The following is a 21,677-nucleotide window of genomic DNA, read 5'->3' as shown; positions in this document are numbered from 1 at the left end:
CCATATCATATACTAATGAGGAAGAAGCTATACTGCTGGACTAATATGCATATTAGTTAATTATACAAAAAATACAGTAGTATGGAATACAATGTATGTTATGTGATTTGTTGTGTGTATGTGGACCACTGACAAAGTGACCCACACCAAAAATATTATGATTAAGACCAGTCAGCAGTGTTCATCTTTATTTAGAATGCACTAAATGCGCGCGCACACACACACACACAAACACACACAAATTCACACTCTCCCTCTCTCACACACACACACACACCAAAAATACTTGGAACCTTGACAATGAAATCGATTGCTTTGAATTTGCTGTCTCAGCATTCCTATCTGTGGTTAGTTAGTACCTACTCTGCAGGTTTCTGTGTGGTCATCAACAGTCGCCAACCTGCTCTTTTGTAATATGTATACCACAGAATTTTTTGAGGCAGAAAAAGTTTACTGAAATCTCTATGCCTTTAACTAAATATTTTCCTAGGTGTTTTCATTATTTTCCCTCCACGGTCCACACACACACACACACACACACACACACGCAAAACATATAGCCCACTCATGCACTCGCATATACATGCACACACGCACAGACACGCACACAGTCCTGACAAACTATCCTGGGGGGCAACGATGTTAAAACCCACCCCTTGCCCCAACATAACCTGCCCACTCTGTACCCGTGCCATGTGCATTACGGTCAGGCACCAGAGTGGCATTTAACGCACAGCTTAGTCATAATCAGTTTAACAGGGGGAGAGCGCCTTCCTGTTAGTGGACATATGCTCATATCATGTTTAAAGACGCACTATTCCCTCGGGGGGGGCGTAACAAGTGGAGTGTGGATGGGAGCAGACGGTTGCCGCGCACCCCTCCAGGCCTCCATTAACATCGCTCTCCATGCTCCCTTGCCCCTCACTCTGCCATCCCATATTGCTAAGAGCCAACTTAAATGGTGGTGGGGGTGTTGAGTTTGTGTGGCGAGCAAGACATTAGAGAAAGGACCTGAGACCAAAGGTCGGGGAGAGATGGAGGGTATAAAGAGGATGCACACACAGAAAGAGGAGCAGACAAAAACAGAAGATGAGAGTTAAGATGGGGAGAGAGAGAGAAAGATTAGACGGAGGGCAGAGAGAGAGAGAGAGACCGAGAGAAGAACAGAGAGCACTCTGGCTCGTGTCCAGGGTTATCGCTGGCCAGAGTCGAGGCGTTTACCAGCTGACAGCTTGAGAGAGCAGCATTCAGGCAGGAGAACAGAGTACAGCGCAGTCTCTGTGGGTGTGTGTATATGGGCTCTAGAGCTTTGTGACGTCCGTCCGTAACGTCGGAGATGGGGAACATATGCAGAGGAGCACATGAGCGGCAGAGCAAGGTGACAGTCAGTTCTCAGTCGCTCAGAGGCATATGACACCAGCATCACAGCGTCACTCACTGTACTGTCCTCGTCTCCTTGGCAATAACAACAGTCTGCTGCCCTCCTGGCTGAATGGGACAACATACTTTGAGGAGGATATACAGTGCCTTTGGAAAGTACTCATACCCCTTGACTTATTGCACATTTTGGTGTGTTACAGCCTGAATTCTAAATTGGTTAAATATATGTTGTATCTCACAAATTTACACACAATACCCCATACTGACAAAGTGAAAACATGTTTTTAGAAATGTTAGCAAATGTATTGAAAATAAAATACAGAAATATCTCATTTACATAAGCATTCACACCCCTGAGTCAATACGTGTTAGAATCACCTTTTGCATCAATCACAGCTGTGAGTCTATCTGGGTAAGTCTCTAAGAGCTTTGCACACCTGGATTGTACAATATTTGCACATTATTATTTTTTAAATACTTCCAAGCTCTGTCAAATTGACTGTTGATCATTGCTAAACAGCCAAACCAGGTTTTCCTCTAGGATTTTGCCTATGCTTAGCTKCATTCCGTTTCTTTTTTATCCTGAAAAACTCCCCAGTCCCTAACGATTACAGGCATACCCATAACATGAGGCAGCCTCCACTATGCTTGAAAATATGGAGAATGGTTCTCAGTAATGTGTTGTTATGTTTGGGGCAAATCCAATACACTTCATATTGAAGTGTATTGATTGAATGGCGCCGGAGGAGATGGCTGCTGTTTTACGGGCTCTTAACCAATTGTGCTATTGTGTGTGTTTCTGTCACCATCTCTTATGACCGAAAAGAGCTTCTGGATATCAGGATAGTGATTACTCACCTCGTACTGGACGAAGATTTTTCTTTTTAACGAGTCAGAAGCGAAGGATTTACTACAAACACCCGACAAGGCCAACATCCCTGTCATTCGCAGGAGAAAGAGACGGAGATATCGGGGACGGATGTCGGGGTGCCTTGTAAGGATCCGACGGCGAGTGGGTGATCTGCATCTACCATCAGTCCCATTAGCCAACGTACAATCATTGGATAACAAAATAGACGAGCTACGAATATCCTACCAACGGGACATTAAATTGTAATATCTTGTTTCACCGAGTCGTGACTGAACGACGACATGTATAAAATACAGCTGCCAGGTTTTATGCTGCATCGGCAAGATAGAACAGCTGCCTCCGGTAAGACAAGGGGTCTGTGTATATTTGTAAACAACAACTTGTGCACGAAATCTAATATTAAGGAAGTCTCGAGGTCTTGCTCGCCTGAGGTAGAGTATCTCATGATAAGCTATAGACCACACTATTTACCAAGAGAGTTTACATCAACATTTTTCGAAGCTGTCTATTTACCAACACAAACCGATGCTGGCACTAAGTCAGCACTCAATGAGCTGTATAAGGCCATAAGCAAACAGGAAAACGCTCACCCAGAGGCGGCGCTCCTAGTGGCCGGGGACTTTAATGCAGGGAAACTGTTTAACCTCATTTCCACTAGCATGTTAAATGTGCCACCAGACGGAAAAAAACTGTGGTCCACCTATACTCCACACACAGAGATGCGTACAAAGCTTTCCCTCGCCCTCCACTTGGCAAATCTGACCATAATTCTATCCTCCTGATTCCTGCTTACAAGCAAAAATTAAGCAGGAAGCACCAGTGACTCTGTCAATAAGAAAGTGGTCAGATAAAGCAGATGCTAAGCTACAGGACTGTTTTGCTAGCACAGACTGGAATATGTTCCGGGATTCTTCCGATGGTATTGAGGAGTACACCAGGAGTACAGTCACTGGCTTCATCAATAAGTGCATCGATGCCGTCATCCCCACAATGACTGTACGTACATACCCCAACCAGAACCCATGAGTTACAGGCAACATCTGCACTGAGCTAAAGGGTAGCACTGCCGCTTTCAAGGAGCGGGACGCTTATAAGAAATACCGCTATGCCCTCCGACGAACCATGAAACAGGCAAAGCATCAATACAGGACTAAGATCAAATGGTACGACACTGGCTCCGACGCTCATCGGATGTGGCAGGGCTTGCAAACTATTACAGACTACAAAGGGAAGCACAACCGCGAGCTGCCCAGTGACATGAGCCTTCCAGACGAGCTAAATTACTTCTAAGCTCGCTGTGATCACGCTCTCCGTAGCCAATGTGAGTAAGACCTTTAAAACAGGTAAAAAAAAGTATTGTTATTACCTTTATTTAACTAGGCAAGTCAGTTAAGAACAAATTATTATTTACAATGACAGCCTACCAAAAGGCAAAAGGCCTATTAAAAATAAAATAAATAAATAAAATATAAATACTGTACAAAACCCAACACTACATACAGAGACCTAAGACAACATTGCATTGGCAGCAACACATGACAACACAGCATGGTAGCAACACAACATGACAACAACATGGTAGCAGCACAAAACATGATACAAACATTATTGGGCACAGACAACAGCACAAAGGGCAAGAAGGTAGAGACAACAATACATCACGCAAAGCAGTCACAACGGTCACTAAGAGTGTTCATGATTGAGTCTTTGAATGAAGAGATTGAGATAAAACTGTCCAATGTGAGTGTTTGTTGCAGCTCGTTCAACATTCACAAGGCCTCGGGGCCAGGTGGATTACCAGGACGTGTACTCCGAGCATGCGCTGACCAACTGGCAAGTGTCTTCACTGACACTCAACCTGTCCCTGACAGAGTCTGTAATACCAACAAGTAATCTAACAATTACACAACAACTACCAAATGCACACAAATCTATGTAAAGGAATGGAATACCGAGCGGCATAGGCAATATGCAATAGATGGTATAAAATACAGTGTATACATATGAGATGAGCTCATCACTAAGCTATGGACCCAGGGACTAAACACCTCCCTCTGCAACTGGATCCTGGACTTCCTGATGGCCCACCCCCAGGTAGTAAGGGTAGGAAACAACACATCTGCCACGCTGATACTCAACAACACAAGGGGGCCCCTCAGGGGTGCGGGCTCTGTCCCCTCCTGTACTCCCTGTTCACCCACGACTGCATAGCCAGGTACAACTACAACACCATCATTAAGTTTGCCGACGATCATTGATCACTGACAACGATGAGGAAGCCTATGCGGAGGAGGTCAGAGACCTGGCTGTGTGGTGCCAGGATAACAACCTCTCCCTCAATGTGATCAAGACAAAGGAGATGATTGTGGACTACAGGAAAAGGAGGACCGCGCCAACCCCCATTCTCATCGACAAGGCCATAGTGGAGCAGGTTGAAAGCGTCAAGTTCCTTGGTCTCCACATCACCAACAAACTGTCATGGTACAAACATACCAAGACAGTCGTGAAGAGGGCACGACAAAGACTATCCCCACTTAGGAGACTGAAAAGATTTGGCATGGGTCCTCAGATCCTCAAAATGTTCTACAGCTGCACCATCAAGAGCATCCTGCCTGGTTGTATCACTGCCTGGTATGGAAGAATCCGACCGCAAGGCACTACAGAGGGTAGTGCGTACAGCCCAGTACATCACCGGGGCCAAGCTTCCTGCCATCCAGGACCTCTATACCAGGTGTTATCAGAGGAAGGACCTAAAAATTGTCAAAGACTCCAGCCACCAAAGTCATAGACTGTTCTCTCTGCTACCGCACGGAACCGGAGCGCCAAGTCTAGGTCAAAAAGGCTTCTGAACAGCGTCTACCCCCAAGCCATAAGACTCCTGAACAGCTAATCATTGCCCCCCCCCCCCACCCCGGAACACTGCTGCTACTCTCTGGTTATCATCTATGCATAGTCCCTTTAATAACTCTACCTACATGTACATATTACCTCAATTACCTCAACTAACCTGTGCCCCCGCACATTGACTCTGTACCGGTATCCCATGTATATAGCCTCGCTACTGTTATTTTACTGCTGCTCTTTAACTATTTTATTTATTTTTATTTTTTTACTTAACACTTATTTTTCTTAAAAATGCGTTGTTGGCTAATGGCGCATGTGACAAATACAATTGTATTTGATATTCAGGACAAAATGTGAATTGCTTTGTCACATTTTTTGCAGTATTACTTTAGTGCCTGGTTGCAAAAAGGATGCATGTTTGGGAATATTTTTAGTCTGTACAGGCTTCCTTCTTTTCACTCTGTCAATTAGGTTAGTATTGTGGAGTAACTACAATGTTGTTGATCCATCCTCAGTTACCTCCTATCACAGCCATTACACTCTAACTGTTTTAAAGTCACCGTTGGCCTCATGGTGAAATCTCTGAGCGGTTTCCTTTCTCTCTGGCAAAAGAGTTAGGAAGGACGCCTGTATCTTTGTAGTAACTGGGTGTATTGATACATCATCCAAAGTGTAATTAATAACATCAACATGCTCAAAGGGATATTCAATGTCTGCTTTTTTTTACCCTTCTACCAATAAGGGCCCWTCTTTCTGAGGCATTGGAAAACCTCCCTGGTCTTTGTGGTTGTATCTATGTCTGAAATTCACTACTCAAATGAGGGACCTTACAGATAATTGTATGTGTGGGGTACAGAGATGAGGTTGTCACTCAAAAACAGTATTATTGCACACTGAGTGAGTCCATGAAACTTATGTGACTTGTTTAGCAAATTTGTACACCTGAACATATTTAGGCTTGCCATAACAAAGGGATTGAATACTTATTTACTCAAGACATTTCAGCTTTTCCTTTTTTTCTCCAAAAATGAATCTATATTTAAATAATTTTAAATTCAGGCTGTAACACAACAAAATGTGGAAAAATAAGAATTTTTGTACTACTACTGTAGTATATACTGTAGGCTTCGTGCAACTATTCTGCACATAGCAGCAAAGACTAACTATCAATTTAAACTTAACCCCTTGATTATCAATCCAACTGAACTGTCATTGGATATATGCAGTATAAACTTAACTGAGCATGTTTGACCATTCTTGAACATACTGTACCATGTTGCTCAGCGATACTATATATTTAAAAAACTCCCTCCAGTGGACATAGATGGAAGTACGGGGCTAACTGAATCCATAATATGAGACAGGTAAATTGGGATGAAAAATCAGTTTATCACCTCACCTGTATTGCAAGACACTATGTATAACCATAGTTGGTGGCACAAACATATAAGTAGGCCTGCCTTTCGCGAWCAAGAAATTAAAGTGTGAAAAGAAAACTCTACGACAAGTGTTTAAGGTATAACACAAACAAACCATTTACAAAACCACTAAGAATTTGAGTTGCGTTTTTAAACATACAACACGCTATTGTCGAGTCAGGAATATAGCTAACAGCACTACTTAGAACCAGGATGGTGTTTTGCACGCGCCTCTGCAGCTACCTAAAGGTTATTCAAATTAGTTTATAGCAGCATGACAATCCATTCCCAAACCGTATTATTAGATACAGTAGTAAATCAGGATTAGTGCTCTTAATTTCTTATCATCCACCCCCTTATGCCAATGTAGATACAGGGCATGGGGTGGATATTCTTCATAATAAAATGCATTTATATTACTTTTCCTCCTAATTTGTGCTCGTCTTATCATTACACTTTGAAACAGGTGCAAGCAATTTAAACACAATGGATACCGAATTGAATAAACTAAATTTTGCCTACTTTTGTTAGACATTTGTGGACAGGCAAACAACCAATGATCTGAAAGCCATATAGCCTAGTAAACATAGCCACAATAAAACTTCAGCAGGAAGCAGTATAAAATATTGCACTTCAACTCACCTTGAGCTGCCGTTCCTCGGGTGCTGAATACACTTGCTATCAAAGTGGCCACATACCAAATCATAGTACTATTGCCAACCAGAAAGAAACCTCATCATATCTCAAAGTGCCCCTTTCAATAAACCTTTCATTGCTGAGTCCCCGGGTCGATAAACGCGCTATCTGCTGCGGTTGATATCCTTTAAATCATGCCCTGCACACTTTTTCACCGGCGCCCTTCGCTTTATCCCTCCCCTGCTCTCCTTCTCATCCTCTCTCGCTGAGACAGAGCACCTGCACCAGTGAGACGAGAGCAGACGACGTCAGATGGTAAATCCAACATGAAACCAGGCATGACCATTTAGATTTTGGATCCGCCTCCGCACTCTTTTCATTGGTGAGTGTAGGAGGCTTTGGGGCGTGGATTGGTTTATCCACTGTCGCTTTGGAGGCACTACCAGACAAACCCTGTTTCAAGGTGAGTTGGAGCGTGAAGTTGCATCGGAGCCGCAATGACATCTTCGTTACAAGGACCCATCTCAAACCCTAAATGCAGTCACAAATTAGGATAATCAAATATGTATTATATCTTTACAGGACTTTATGCAAAAACACTTTGAGACATCTTGCAGGTGCAATTTGAGCGCGCGCGCATACACTCGTGTACGTGAGCGATCCTGCATAGGGTACTTTATAATATTAACCAACCGGTAATCCGTTATTGACAGAGCCTTAAATTGAAATAGTTTCTAATGATACTGTGCGTTCAGGAATATTGATTATTTCCAACATGGACCTACACATTCAATATTGCCATCAAACGAAATGCAACATCCGTCATCCTGATCTAGCCTTAATGTTAGTGTCAAGAATAAACCGACGATGCTGGATGCCCACACGTCCGTGAAGAAGAGTCTCTATAGTTGATCTCGTAGGTTTATGTTTTATGAGGATAGTTCTCTTTTCCATTGTTCGAATTGTCATTGCGCCCAACCATACATACATCGTTGAAAAGATAATAGTTATTATATTTATTAATATTTATCCCACCAGGCATAGTATTAGCTTTTGTAATAAGTTATTAACCATTGGTGTAATAACAACATGTACTTGATGAGATTTTGTTAGTGTTATGTATAGGCACTATAGTGTGTACAATATGATTGGTTAATGTCCTATGTAGGCAGTTAGAAAGGCTTAATGAATGCATACCTAGCCTAATGTGTTAACAAAGTGGACAGAAGATTGCAGGAGTCTTAAGTCATGTTCACATTGGCAGTTTGAAGTGACTCAAATCCTATTTGCATATCCTGTTATTTTCCCTGCAGTCTGAACAGCCAAAAAGCACATGGAATAGGATATTTCAAGCCACATTTCAAACCACCTTAGTAGTTGGTTTAAAGTCAGATACAAATCTGGTTCCTGGCTATGTGACTTGTGTCTGAATGGTCAAATCTGATTTATTTGCCCTCAAGTGTTGCTTGCTAGCTACTCTGTTGACAGTTTGACAAGAACATGTGGTAGCTAATTAGCTTGTTAATTGTTTACAAACAGATTTGAGAATTAGGCCTGCAGTGTGAACAAGGCTTTAATGTAGCCTACATGCAGAACACACTTTGAAACGTTAGCACGTGCCAACTAATCTGAAGTAATTGTCTTTTTTAACTCGTGAGGGTTTAAATACCATCATAAGAGCATGTAAAGGATATTTGTTTAGTTCACTGGAGGGATTTTGAACTACAAAATAGACAATTTAAAAACAATTGGGATTTATTGTTAAAACAATAAGTAGGAAAGTGTCACGTTCCTGACCTGTTTTCTGTTAGTTTGTGTATGTGTTAGCTGGTCAGGACGTGAGTTTGGGTGGGCAGTCTATGTTTTCTGTTTCTATGTTGGTTTAAGGGTGACCTGATATGGCTCTCAATTAGAGGCAGGTGGTTTTCATTTCCTCTGATTGAGAGCCATATTAAGGTAGGTGTTTTCACACTGTTTGTTTGTGGGTGGTTGTCTTCCGTGTCTGTATGTTATTTCGTACCACACGGGACTGTTTCGGTGTGTATGTAGTCTGTTCCTGTTCGTGCGTTCTTCGTGTCTATGTAAGTTCTCATGTTTAGGTCAGTCTACGTCGTTTGTTATTTTGTATCATTTCAAGTGTAGTTCGTGTTCGTTTTTCGTCTTGTCAATAAATTCATTATGTATTCACAACCCGCTGCACCTTGGTTCAATCCCTGCTCCTCCTCTTCGGATGAAGAGGAGGAGGACAGCCGTTACAGAAAGGAACTTGTGTATGATTTGCAAAGGAGTTCTATGCAAACAACAATACAAAATCATCCCTAAATACACATTACTTCAGTGGTAATTGTGACATCTTTCTTCCACAGCTACTAGGCCTACAGTGGGAATGGTTTGCTATGCAATCCATTTCAGCCAATGTTTTTAATGGAAGTAGTGGTGGACTGCCAATGCTTTCTATATGCCATTTTACAGCTGGGCAGCACTCAGGTGACACGTAGGATGCACTGTAGCTCTCATCGTCAATGTTCATTTCTACGAGCCGGGCCCAAGAGTTATTTGGCATCAAAATGCACTCTGCAAATAAAGTTGAATGCATAACAATATATAATACATTTGTATTGGCCTATACAACTACAGCCCTTTCAAAAATAAATATTGTGCCTAATCAATGTAAACATGTCATAATGTAAGATTTATTTTCGCACACTGTTAGCCTAACGTGATTGATTATACAGTATAAAGCCATTTAACAAGCTCAAGATACAAAGACATAACTTTTAAAGGAATGATTCATACTCTGCTGGTAGCCTAATGAGCTACGTCTACAGATGACGGCTCTTAATTTGAGCCAGTTTGCTACATCAGGAAAATAATCCTGCAACAACAGAAAATGTGAATTATTATGTGGATTATAATTAATAGACATTGTTGTAGGGGTTGATAGATTTTTCATAAGGGAAAATTAAGTATTTTAAAACGTCAAATACACTACACGTTTAAATCAAATTCAATTGTATTTGTCACATGCGCCGAATACAACCTTACTTACAAGCCCTTAACCAACAATGCAGTTCAAGAAATAGAGTTAAGAAAATATTGACTAAATAAACTAAAGTAAACAATTTAATAAAAAGTGACACAATTAAATAACAATAACGAGGCTTTCTAGAGGGGGTACCGGTACTGAGTCAATGTATAGGGGTACAGGTTAGTCGAAGTAATTTATACATATAAGTAGGGGTAAAGTGACTATGCATAGATAATAAACAGTGAGTAGTAGTCAATGTAAATAGTCCAGGTGGCCATCTGATTTATTGTTCAGCAGTCTTATAGCTTGGGGGTAGTAGCTGTTAATGAGCCGTTTGGACCTAGATTTGGCGCTCCGGTATGCTGTGCGGTAGCAGAGAGAACATGACTTGGGTGACTGAGAATTGTTTGGGCCTTCCTCTGACACCGCCTTGTATATAGGTCCTATGATGTACTGGGCCGCACACACTACCCTCTACAGCGCCTTAAGGCCGAATGCCGAGCAGTTGCCTTACCAGGTGGGGATGCAACCAGTCAGGATGCTCTCGATGGTGCAGCTGTATAACTTCTTGAGGATCTGGTGTGTTTGGACCATGATAATATGTTTGTGATGTGGACACCAAGGAACTTGAAACTCTCTACCCACTCCAGTATAGCCCCGTCGATGTTAATGGGGGCCTGTTCGGTTCTCCTTTTCCTGTAGTCCACAATCAGCTCCTTTGTCTTGCTCACATTGAGAGTGAGGTTGTTGTCTTGGCACCACACTGCCAGGTCTCTGACCTCCTCCCTATAGGCTGTCTCATCGTTGTCGGTGATCAGGCCTACCACTGTTGTGTCGTCAGGCAAACATAACGATGGTGTTGGAGTCGTGCTTGGCCACTCAGCTGTGGGGGAACAGGGACTACAGGAGGGGACTAAGCACACACCCCTGAGGGGCCCCAGTGCTGAGGATCATCATGGCAGATCAAAATCAAATCAAATTTATTTATATAGCCCTTCGTACATCAGCTGATATCTCAAAGTGCTGTACAGAAACCCAGCCTAAAACCCCAAAAAACAAGCAATGCAGGTGTAGAAGCACGGTGGCTAAGAAAAACTCCCTAGAAAGGCCAAAACCTAGGAAGAAACCTAGAGAGGAACCAGGCTATGAGGGGTGGCCAGTCCTCTTCTGGCTGTGCCGGGTGGAGATTATAACAGAACATGGCCAAGATGTTCAAATGTTCATAAATGACCAGCATGGTCAAATAATAATAATCACAGTAGTTGTCGAGGGTGCAGCACCTCAGGAGTAAATGTCAGTTGGCTTTTCATAGCCGATCATTAAGAGTATCTCTACCGCTCCTGCGGTCTCTAGAGAGTTGAAAACAGCAGGTCTGGGACAGGTAGCACATCCGGTGAACAGGTCAGGGTTCCAGGCAGAACAGTTGGCCAGGTGGACTGGGGACAGGTGGACTGGGGACAGCAAGGAGTCATCATGTCAGGTCGTCCTGAGGCATGGTCCTAGGGCTCAGGTCCTCCGAGAGAGAGAAATAAAGAGAGAAAGAGAGGATTAGAGAGAGCATACTTAAATTCACACAGGACACCGGATAAGACAGGACAAGTACTCCAGATATAACAAACTGACCCTAGCCCCCCGACACATAAACTAATGCAGCATAAATACTGGAGGCTGAGACAGGAGGGGTCAGGAGACACTGTGGCCCCATCCGATGATACCCCCGGACAGGGCCAAACAGGAAGGATATAACCCCACCCACTTTGCCAAGGCACAGCCCCCACACCACTAGAGGGATATCTTCAACCACCAACTTACCATCCTGAGAATTGTTGAGATGTGTTGTTGCCACCTGGGGGCYGCCCGTCAGGAAGTCCAAGATCCAGTTGCAGAGGGAGGTGTTAAGTTCCAGGGTCCTTAGCTTAGTGATGAGCTTTGTGGGCAATATGGTGTTGAACGCTGAGCTGTAGTCAATTAACAGAATTCTCACATAGGTGTTCCTTTTGTCCAGGTGGGAAAGAGCAGTGTGGAGTGCTATTGAGATTGCATCATCTGTGGATCTGTTGGAGCGGTATGCAAATTGGAGTGGGTCCAGGGTTTCCGGGATGATAGTGTTGATGTGAGCCATGACCAGCCTTTCAAAGCACTTCATGGCTACTGACATGAGTGCTACGGGTCGGTAGTCATTTAGGCAGGTTACCTTAGTGTTATTGGGCACAGGGACTATGGTGGTCTGCTTGAAACATGTAGGTAATACAGACTTGGTCAGAGAGAAGTTGAAAATGTCAGTGAAGACACTTGCCAGTTGGTTCGCGTATACTCTGAGTACACGTCCTGGTAATCCATCTGGCCTTATGAATGTTGACCTGTTTAAAAGTCTTGCTCACATCGGCAACAGAGCATGATCACACAGTCATCTGGAACGGCTGGTGCTCTCATGCATGCTTCAGTGTTGCTTGCCTTGAAGCAAGCATGAAAGGGATTTAGCTCGTCTTGTTGGCTCACGTCACTGGACAGCTCACGGCGGTGTTTACCTTTGTAGTCTGTAATAGTTTGCAAGCCCTGCCACAAGCCAGTGTTGTATGATTCAATCTTAGTCCTGTAATGATGCTTTGCCTGTTTGTTAGTTTGTTGGAGGGCATAGCGGAATTACTTATAAGCGTCCGGATTAGTGACTGAGGTGGTATACTCCTCAATGCCATTGGATGAATCCCGGAACATATTCCAGTCTGTGCTAGCAAAATAGGACTGTAGCGTAGCATCCYTGTCATCTGACCACTTCCGTATTGAGTGAGACACTGATACTTCTTGCTTTAGATTTTGCTTGTAAGCAGGAATAAGGAGGATAGAATTATGGTCAGATTTGCCAAATGGAGTGCGTCTCTGTGTGTGGAGTAAATGTGGTCTAGTTTTTTCCCCTCTGGTTGCACATGTAACATGCTGGTAAAACATTTGGTAAAACAGATTTAAGTTTGCCAGCATTAAAGTCCCCCGCCACTAGGAGCACCGCTTCTGGATAAGCATTTTCTTGTTTGCTTATGGCCTTATACAGCTCTTTGAGTGCGGTTCTAGTGCCAGCATCGGTTTGTGGTGGTGAATAAACAGCTACGAATAATACAGATCTCTCGGTAGATAGTGTGATCTACAGTTTATCATGAGGTACTCTACCTCAGGTGAGCAATACCTTGAGACTTTTTAGACATCGCGCACCAGCTGTATTGARAAATAGACACACACCCCAGCCCCTCGTCTTACCAGACGTAGTTGCTCTGTCCTGCCGATACACAGAAAACCCAGCCAGCTCTATATTATCCGTGTCGTCGTTCAGCCACGTCTCGTGAAACATAAGATGTTACAGTTTTTAATGTCCCATTGGTAGGATAGTCTTGATCGTAGATCATCCAGTTTATTTTCCAGTGATTGCAAGTTGGCTAATAGGACAGAGGATAGTGGCGGTTTACCCACTCGCCAAGAAATTCTCACAAGGCACCCCCCCGGTATCTCCGTCTTTTCTTCGCGTAAATGACTGGGATTTGTGCCTGCTCGGGAAAGCAGTATATATTTTGCGTCGGATTAATTAAAGAAGAAATCTTTGTCCAGTTCGAGGTGAGTAATCGCTGTTCTGATGTCCAGAAGCTCCTTTCGGTTATAAGAGACGGTAGCAGCAACATTATGTACAAAATAAGTTACAAACAATGCGAAAAAACTAACAAAATAGCACAGTTGGTTAAGAGCCCGTAAATCATCAGCTATCCCCTCTGGCACCATTGTACAATTGTTTAAAAAGTTCTGTATTGCAGGAAAGTGCTCCTGCAACAGTGGGTTCAAATTAAGATTCTACATCTGTAACTCGTCCTTAATTTACTTTTTTTTTTAAGTCATGAGTTTGGCTTCAACTGTTCCCTTGATGTTTTTGCATCCCACCTCTGTTAATAGTCATACTCATTATTTATCATTGTATGCTATAAAAATAGATGACATAGATAATAATATGAATAGTGATAATACATATGCACAGTACATGGTTGGCATTTGCCAAAGTGAGAGATGGTAAATTCCCACAGTTCATTAGGGGTATTGCAATAGCCAAGGTTAAAAAGCATTGTTTTGGGGGTGGTTTTACATAGTTGAAAATGACTCAACTTCAGGATGTACAGTTACACAGCCTGAAAAACATAGGAGTCCATGAAAACACAACTCTCGCTATTCCACCCATGCCTAAGTCTCTGTACTGTATCTGCATGCAGTTGAAGTGGGAGAATACTTGCAAAAAGCATTTCCTTTATTATGTTTGAGTGGCGCTCTACAATCTCGTTCCCCTGACAACCCTGTAGGTAAGAGCAGTAATATTACAGCCCTTAATTTCATTTCCGTGAGCCCAAACCCCCAGTACATTATGGTTAACAAGAACTCTAGACACAGAGCCTGAAACATTCACACGATTCATCAGGACAACACAGTTCACGTCCCCACCTCCCAGGTGCCAGACAAATAAGTCCTAACTTCACATCCAAGTCTATTCAGCCGTAGCCGAGCGTGTTGAAAATGGAATGCCAAAAAAAAACTAAACATATGAGCCGCTTCAACAGACACTACTTCAGCGGTCATACTTTGGAGATTGTGTTCCTTACAAGTGCTTGGCTGTGAGCTGAGCCATTGTCTTCAATGGGACTGTAACTACAGCCTGACTGCTTAGCCTTGTGTGTAAACGTACGAGACAGAACATGGGAGACAACAAATATGTGTGGACCAATACTCTCCCATCTTTTGGGATGGATTGAAATGCACATTATGGGGACCTGGAGGAAAATGGCTGAGGGTCATGCTTTTTCAATTTTAGTCAAGGGGAGGGTTTAATGTTTTTTTTGTTATCTAGTCCAGGGGAGGGTCATGTAATTTGTAATTGATGAAATGTCAATATTTTTCACTGTTTTAGAATTAGTTGCTTATTAGGCTATATAGTATATTGATGTGTCCAAGGTGGTCTGCTAACCCACAACCTTCTGTCCCGTAGCCCTGTGTGCTATCAACATTCCCATGTAATGCTTACAGGACGAAGGATTAAARGTTGCCATGTAATGCTTACAGGACGAAGGATTAAACGTTGCCATGTAATGCTTACAGGACGAAGGACAGTTTCTAAAACTGCATATCTAAGGCTCTGGTCTGTCGAAGAAGTGAGGGTAAATGGTAGACATGTTCTCTGCTATCCACTTTATGTTTTAATTATTCTTTTGGGTATAGGGGAGGGTCACTTGCTTTTTCTAAGCGTACAAAGAGGGTTTAGGAACAATATATTTTGCTAAAGGAAGGGCCATCCATTTTCATTTCAGAGGTCCACTTTTCTCCATGTAACCCTTATTATAAATAATGTTCACTCCCTTACAAAACAGGATCCACAGACCAGGTTTTGTACTTGCTCATAAACTCAAGCTTCAGCCATGAGCCATATACTGTATATGGCTCTAGGTTCAGGGGATGTGAAATCAGGCCATGTCTTATGTTTGCTCTCAACATAGGGAGGCTCAGTGGAAATGAATCCCAGTGTCTGTCATAGGCATGTGTCACCATGCCATAGTTGTGTTTGTGTGTGACCTGGAATCTGTGTGTGTGTTTGTGTGTGTGTGTGACCTGGAATCTGTGTGTGTGTCTGTGTGTCTGTTTGTGTGTGTGTGTGGGTTAGCTGCTGTTCAGTCTGTGCTCTCACCGCAGTGGGACATAGGGGAGTGGGGGTACCTCGCCGCGGCCTCTTGCCAGCTGGATCCTCTGCTCTCCTGGGTTTTGGGCTGGCCAGGGGGAGAGAGCCAGCAGACAATCCAGATTGCTCACCTCAACCCCAATCCGGAGTTTCATGCACATGGGAGGCCCATAAGAAAGAGAAGCGTATAGTACTTTGCCCTTGAGAGGGAATACCTTTTTCAGGTCAATTTATACAAAGGTTTGTCTTTAAAAAAATTAAATACATAACTGGGATTTCAAGGTATTGGATATATTCACCCTGCATAACATAATATGTCTGTTGGAGCTTAAACATTCTCATACTGCTTTGGCATTTCACCATAGTATTTTCTCTAAGTCCCATGTTGGTAAAATGAGAACTCCAAACATAAACCTAAAACGATGACCTTCATGTTAGCATTACGATATAATAAGTAAAGGATTTAATACGTACATACATCACAAATACAGATCTACGAAGCTCCCACGGGTAATGGGCCAATTCAGAAATTACGGAGGAGGAGATGTAAACATTTTTGTCTCTTCGTGTACAATAGATCGACGTTCTGTGTTTTTCCACACTGAGAGGATTTTCATATTTCAAAAGGACAGCGAATGAGTCTCTTGCACGACTCCGTCACTTAACCACGCTAAGGGATCCATTTAGGCCGAACTGTGCCTGTAATGGGTGCGTGCTGGTGGCAGGGAAGTCAGGCACAGGAGAGTGAACTTGGAAGAAACGGAGCAGTTTAATAAATGCAAAAAAACTCAGAAAACCAATATATACAAAAATAATATAAAAGGGTACAAAACCCGTCGCACACCAGAACATGACTTGCACAAAACATACAACAAACACCAACAAAGACATGAGGGGAAACAGAGGGTTAAATACACAACATGTAATTGATGGGATTGAAACCAGGTGTGATGGAAGACAAGACAAAACCAATGGAAAATGAAAAATGGATCAGCGATGGCTAGAAGGTCGGTGACGTCGACCGCCGAACACCGCCCGAACAAGGAGAGGGACCAAACTTCGGCGGAAGTTGTGACAGTGCCTCGCGAAATGCATTAGTACACGCCACTGGTGAAATGTTAACCGCCATCGACTAGACAAAATGGAATAATAATCACCTTGGCGTGATCCTGGACAACACCCTGTCGTTCTCAACTAACATCAAGGCGGTGACCCGTTCCTGTAGGTTCATGCTCTACAACATTCGCAGAGTACGACCCTGCCTCACACAGGAAGCGGCGCAGGTCCTAATCCAGGCACTTGTCATCTCCCGTCTGGATTACTGCAACTCGCTGTTGGCTGGGCTCCCTGCCTGTGCRATTAAACCCCTACAACTCATCCAGAACGCCGCAGCCCGTCTGGTGTTCAACCTTCCCAAGTTCTCTCACGTCACCCCGCTCCTCCTGCCCCTCTCCACTGGCTTCCAGTTGAAGCTCGCATCCGCTACAAGACCATGGTGCTTGCCTACGGAGCTGTGAGGGGAACGGCACCTCCGTACCTTCAGCTCTGATCAGGCCCTACACCCAAACAAGGGCACTGCGTTCATCCACCTCTGGCCTGCTCGCCTCCCTACCTCTGAGGAAGTACAGTTCCCGCTCAGCCCAGTCAAAACTGTTCGCTGCCCTGGCACCCCAATGGTGGAAGCAAAACTCCCTCACGACGCCAGGTCAGCGGAGTCAATCACCACCTTCCGGAGACACCTGAAACCCCACCCTCTTTAAGGAATACCTAGGATAGGATTAAGTAATCCTTCTAACCCTCCCCTCCCCCTTAAAAGAGTTAGATTCACTATTGTAAAGTGTTGTTCCACTGGATATCATTAAGGTGAATGCACCAACTTGTAAGTCGCTCTGGATAAGAGCGTCTTCTAAATGACTTAAAGTAAATGTAAATGTAAATAATGCAAATCAGTTGGTCCAAGACAAACAGTGCACTAGGAAAGTATTCAATGCCCTTGACTTTTTTCCACATTTTGTTACATTACAGCCTTATTCTAAAATTGATTAAATACATTTATTTCCTCATAAATTACACACAATACCCCATAATGACAAAACAAAAACAGTTTAGCAAATTATTAAAAATAAAAAACAGAAATACCTTATTTACATACGAGTACCAGTCAAAAGTTTGGACAACACTACTCATTCCAGTTATTTTCTACATTGTAGAATTATAGTGAAGACATCAAAACTATGAAATAACACATATGGAATCATGTAGTAACAATAAAAAAGTGTTAAACAAATCAACAATATATTTTACATTTGACATTTTTCAAAGTAAGCCACCCTTTGCCCTGATGACAACTTTGCACACTCTTGGCATTTCTCTCAACCAGCTTCATGAGGTAGTCCCCTGGAATGCAATTTCAATTAACAGGTGTGCCTTGTTAAAAGTTATTTGTGGAATTCTTTCCTTAATGCGTTTGAGCCAATCAGTTTGTTTGTGACAAGTAGGTGGTATACAGAAGATAGCCGTATTTGTTAAAAAAAGACCTAAGTCCATATTATGGCAAGAACAGCTCAAATAAGCAAAGAGAAAGCAACAGTCCATCCATTAATTTAGACATGAAGGTCAGTCAATCCGGAAATTTTCAAGAAGTTTGAAAGTTCTTCAAGTGCATTTGCAAAACCATCAAGCGCTATGAGTGTAACTGGTTCTAATGAGGACCGCCCACAGGAAAGGAAGACCCAGAGTTACCTGTGCTGCAAAGGATAAGTTCATTAGTGTAAATGCACCTCAGATTGCAGCCCAAATAAATGCTTCACAGAGTTCAAGTAACAGATACATCTCAACATCAACTGTCAGAGGGAGACTGCGGTGAATCAGGCCTTCATGGTCAGATTTGCTGCAAAAAAAACCACTACTAAAGGATGCCAATAATAAGAAGAGACTTGCTTGGGCCAAGAAACACGAGCAATGGACATTAGACCGGTGAAATCTGTCTTTGGTCTGAGATGAGTCCAAAGAACGCAGAGTAGGTGAACGGATGAACTCTGCATGTGTGGCTCCACATGAAGCATGGAAGAGAAGGTGTGAAGGTGCTTTGCTGGTGACACTGTCAGTGATTTTTGGGAATTCAAGGCACACTTAACCAGCATGGCTACCATTGCATTCTGCAGATAACACTCCATCCCATTTTGGTTGTGCTTAGTAGTGGGACTATCATTTGTTTTTTCATCAGAACAATGACCAAACACACTCCAGGCTGTGTAAGGGCTATTTGACCAAGAAGAGAGGTGATGGAGTGCTGCATCAGATGACCTGGCCTCCACAATCCCCGACCTCAACCCAATTGAGATGGTTTGATGAGTTGGTTTCACGACTTCCACCGAAGGTGGCTCCTCTCCCTGTTCGGGGCGGCGCTCGGCTGTTGTCGTCGCCGGTCTACTAGCTACCACCGATCCTTTTCCTTTTCTTTTGGTTTGTGTTCTTCACCTTGTTCTATTTGTGTTTATTAGGGGGGGGGGGGGTGTTAAATCTCGCCATTTCCCCTGGGCTTTTGTGCGGGATTGTTTTGTTTGCTGGTCAGTTAGTTTTGGGTTGCGTGTTCTTGGTGTTCCTGTGTAAAGCAGTGTGGTTTTCCCTCGGACTGTGTCTCAGTGGTTTTTGAGGCTACTGTTGTTTAGTCCGGTTTCCTGTTATTTGGACTTGTTAAATAAACGCCCTTTTCGGAACTTGCTTTCTCCTGCACCTGACTCGCACACCAAACATCTCCTTGGGGAGAATCTGACAGTTGGACCACAGAGTGAAGGAAAAGCAGCCAAAAAGTGCTCAGCATATGTGGGAACTCCTTCAAGACTGTTGCAAAAGCATTCCATATGAATCTGGTTGAGAGACTTTGAAAAATCTCAAATGTATTTTGATTGTTTCACACTTTTTTGGTTACTATACATATTCCATATGTGTTATTTCATAGTTTTGTTGTCTTCACTATTATTCTACAATGTAGAAAATAGTATAAATAAAGAAAACCCTTGTATGAGTAGGTGTCCAAACTTTTGACTGGTACTGTAAGTATTCAGACCCTTTACTATGAGACTCGAAATTGAGCTCAGGTGCATCCTGTTTCCATTGAACATCCTTGAGATGTTTCTACAACTTGATTGGAGTCCACCTGTGGTAAATTCATGATTGGACATGATTTGGAAAGGCACACACCTGTCTATATAAAGTCCCACAGTTGACAGTGCATGTCAGAGCAAACACGAAGCCATTAGGTTGAAGGAATTGTCCTTAGAGCTCCGAGACAGGATTGTGTCGAGGCACAGATCTGGGGAAGGGTACCAAATAACGGCTGCAGCATTGAAGGTCCCCAAGAACACAGTGGCTTCCATCATTCTTAAATGGAAGAAGTTTGGTACCACCAAGACTCTTCCTAGAGCTGGCTGCCCGGACAAACTAAGAAATCGGGGGAGAAGGGCCTTGGTCAGGGAGGTGACCAAGAACCTGATGGTCACTCTGACATAGTTCCAGAGTTCCTCTGTGGTGATGGGAGAACCTTCCAGAAGCATAACCATCTCTGCAGCACTCTACCAATCAGGCCTTTATTCTAGAGTGGCCAGATGGAAAGATGAACTGAGCAAAGTATAGAGAGAACTTTGATGAAAACCTGCTCCAGAGGGCGGCGATGGTTCACCTACCAACAGGACAATGACCCTAAGCACACAGCCAAGACAACGCGGGAGTGGCTTCGGGACAAGTCCCTGAATGTCCTTGAGTGGCCCATCCAGAGCCAAGAGTTGAATCCGATCCAACATCTCTGGAAAGACCTGAAAATAGCTGTGCAGCGACGCTCCCCATCCAACCTGACAGAGGTTGAGAGGATCTGCAGAGAAGAATGGGAGAAACTCCCCAAATACAGGTGTGCCAAGTGCCATGACTCTCCTGGGTGGGGATCAATGGCCTCAGATCAGCTTGGTAAACAACCAGACCCTCTTACCCACAGAAGAGGGGAAGGGGGTGTGGTCCCAGTTTTGACACCTTAACACTCTACCATAAATTAGGCAGGAGGGGAATCTCCCTCTTGCTCCTCAGTATTGGTAAAGGAATGTTCCTTTGTCTACAGAAGACCTTTGCCACCAAAACAATAACGTCCAAAAAGTAAACACCTGCACAATATTTCTGACATCCGAATGTTTGGAATGGTCAGTGGGGATCTAAAGAATAATCATGTCACATTGTTTATTATTTTGTGACGTCATTAAGAATGGTATCAAGAAAATACTGTTACTAGGGAAAGATACACATTTTATCTGTCAAGTTTCCATCAAATACGTTGTCTATGTGATATGAAAATGGATTAAACCATTTTTGTTAAGATAGAAATGTGATTTTAGTTTCTAATGAGATAATAATTTTTCATGTTAACTATGCACAGTGACTAGTGTCGTGTCTTTGGCTATGCCGGATTAAGTGATATGACATGCTATTCTATAAAATAATTTCTCTGTAATTAATATTACCTGATTGAGCTAATCATGTAATTAACTAGAAAGTCAGGGCTCCACTAAATAATATTTATAGAGCAGTTATCTTCCGAATAAACTCTTAAAGACCTAGTAATATTTTACATCAATAGCAGTCAATATTAATCGTCACCTTATTTCAGTCTCATCTGAAAGTTGTAAATTCTTGGTTATCTTCACGAACCCTGGCTAACAAGTTGAATCAGCAATACAAAATTGGGTTTAATTATTTATTTACTAAATACCTAACTAATCACACAGAATTACATACACACAGAATGAATCATACCTTGATTAC

General features: G+C 43.0%; 1 protein-coding gene across 2 annotated transcripts in view; it reads right to left on the bottom strand.

The window, feature by feature from the left end:
• The window catches only part of igsf9bb (immunoglobulin superfamily, member 9Bb), a 188,267-nt gene extending 180,822 nt beyond the window's left edge, over positions 1-7,445 (bottom strand). For both annotated transcript variants that reach the window (XM_024013614.2, XM_024013615.2), the window contains exon 1: positions 7,156-7,445. In XM_024013614.2, the coding sequence (XP_023869382.1) occupies positions 7,156-7,219 (64 nt within the window). In that variant the 5' untranslated portion in view covers positions 7,220-7,445. The remainder of the gene's footprint in view (positions 1-7,155) is intronic.
• Between the last annotated feature and the right edge of the window lie 14,232 nt (positions 7,446-21,677).

This window comes from Salvelinus sp. IW2-2015, linkage group LG20 (genome assembly GCF_002910315.2).
Source record: "Salvelinus sp. IW2-2015 linkage group LG20, ASM291031v2, whole genome shotgun sequence".
In the NCBI taxonomy this organism is placed as follows: domain Eukaryota; kingdom Metazoa; phylum Chordata; class Actinopteri; order Salmoniformes; family Salmonidae; genus Salvelinus; species Salvelinus sp. IW2-2015.
The sequence above is the reverse complement of the archived record's forward strand: the minus strand, read 5'-3'. Positions and strand labels throughout refer to the sequence as shown.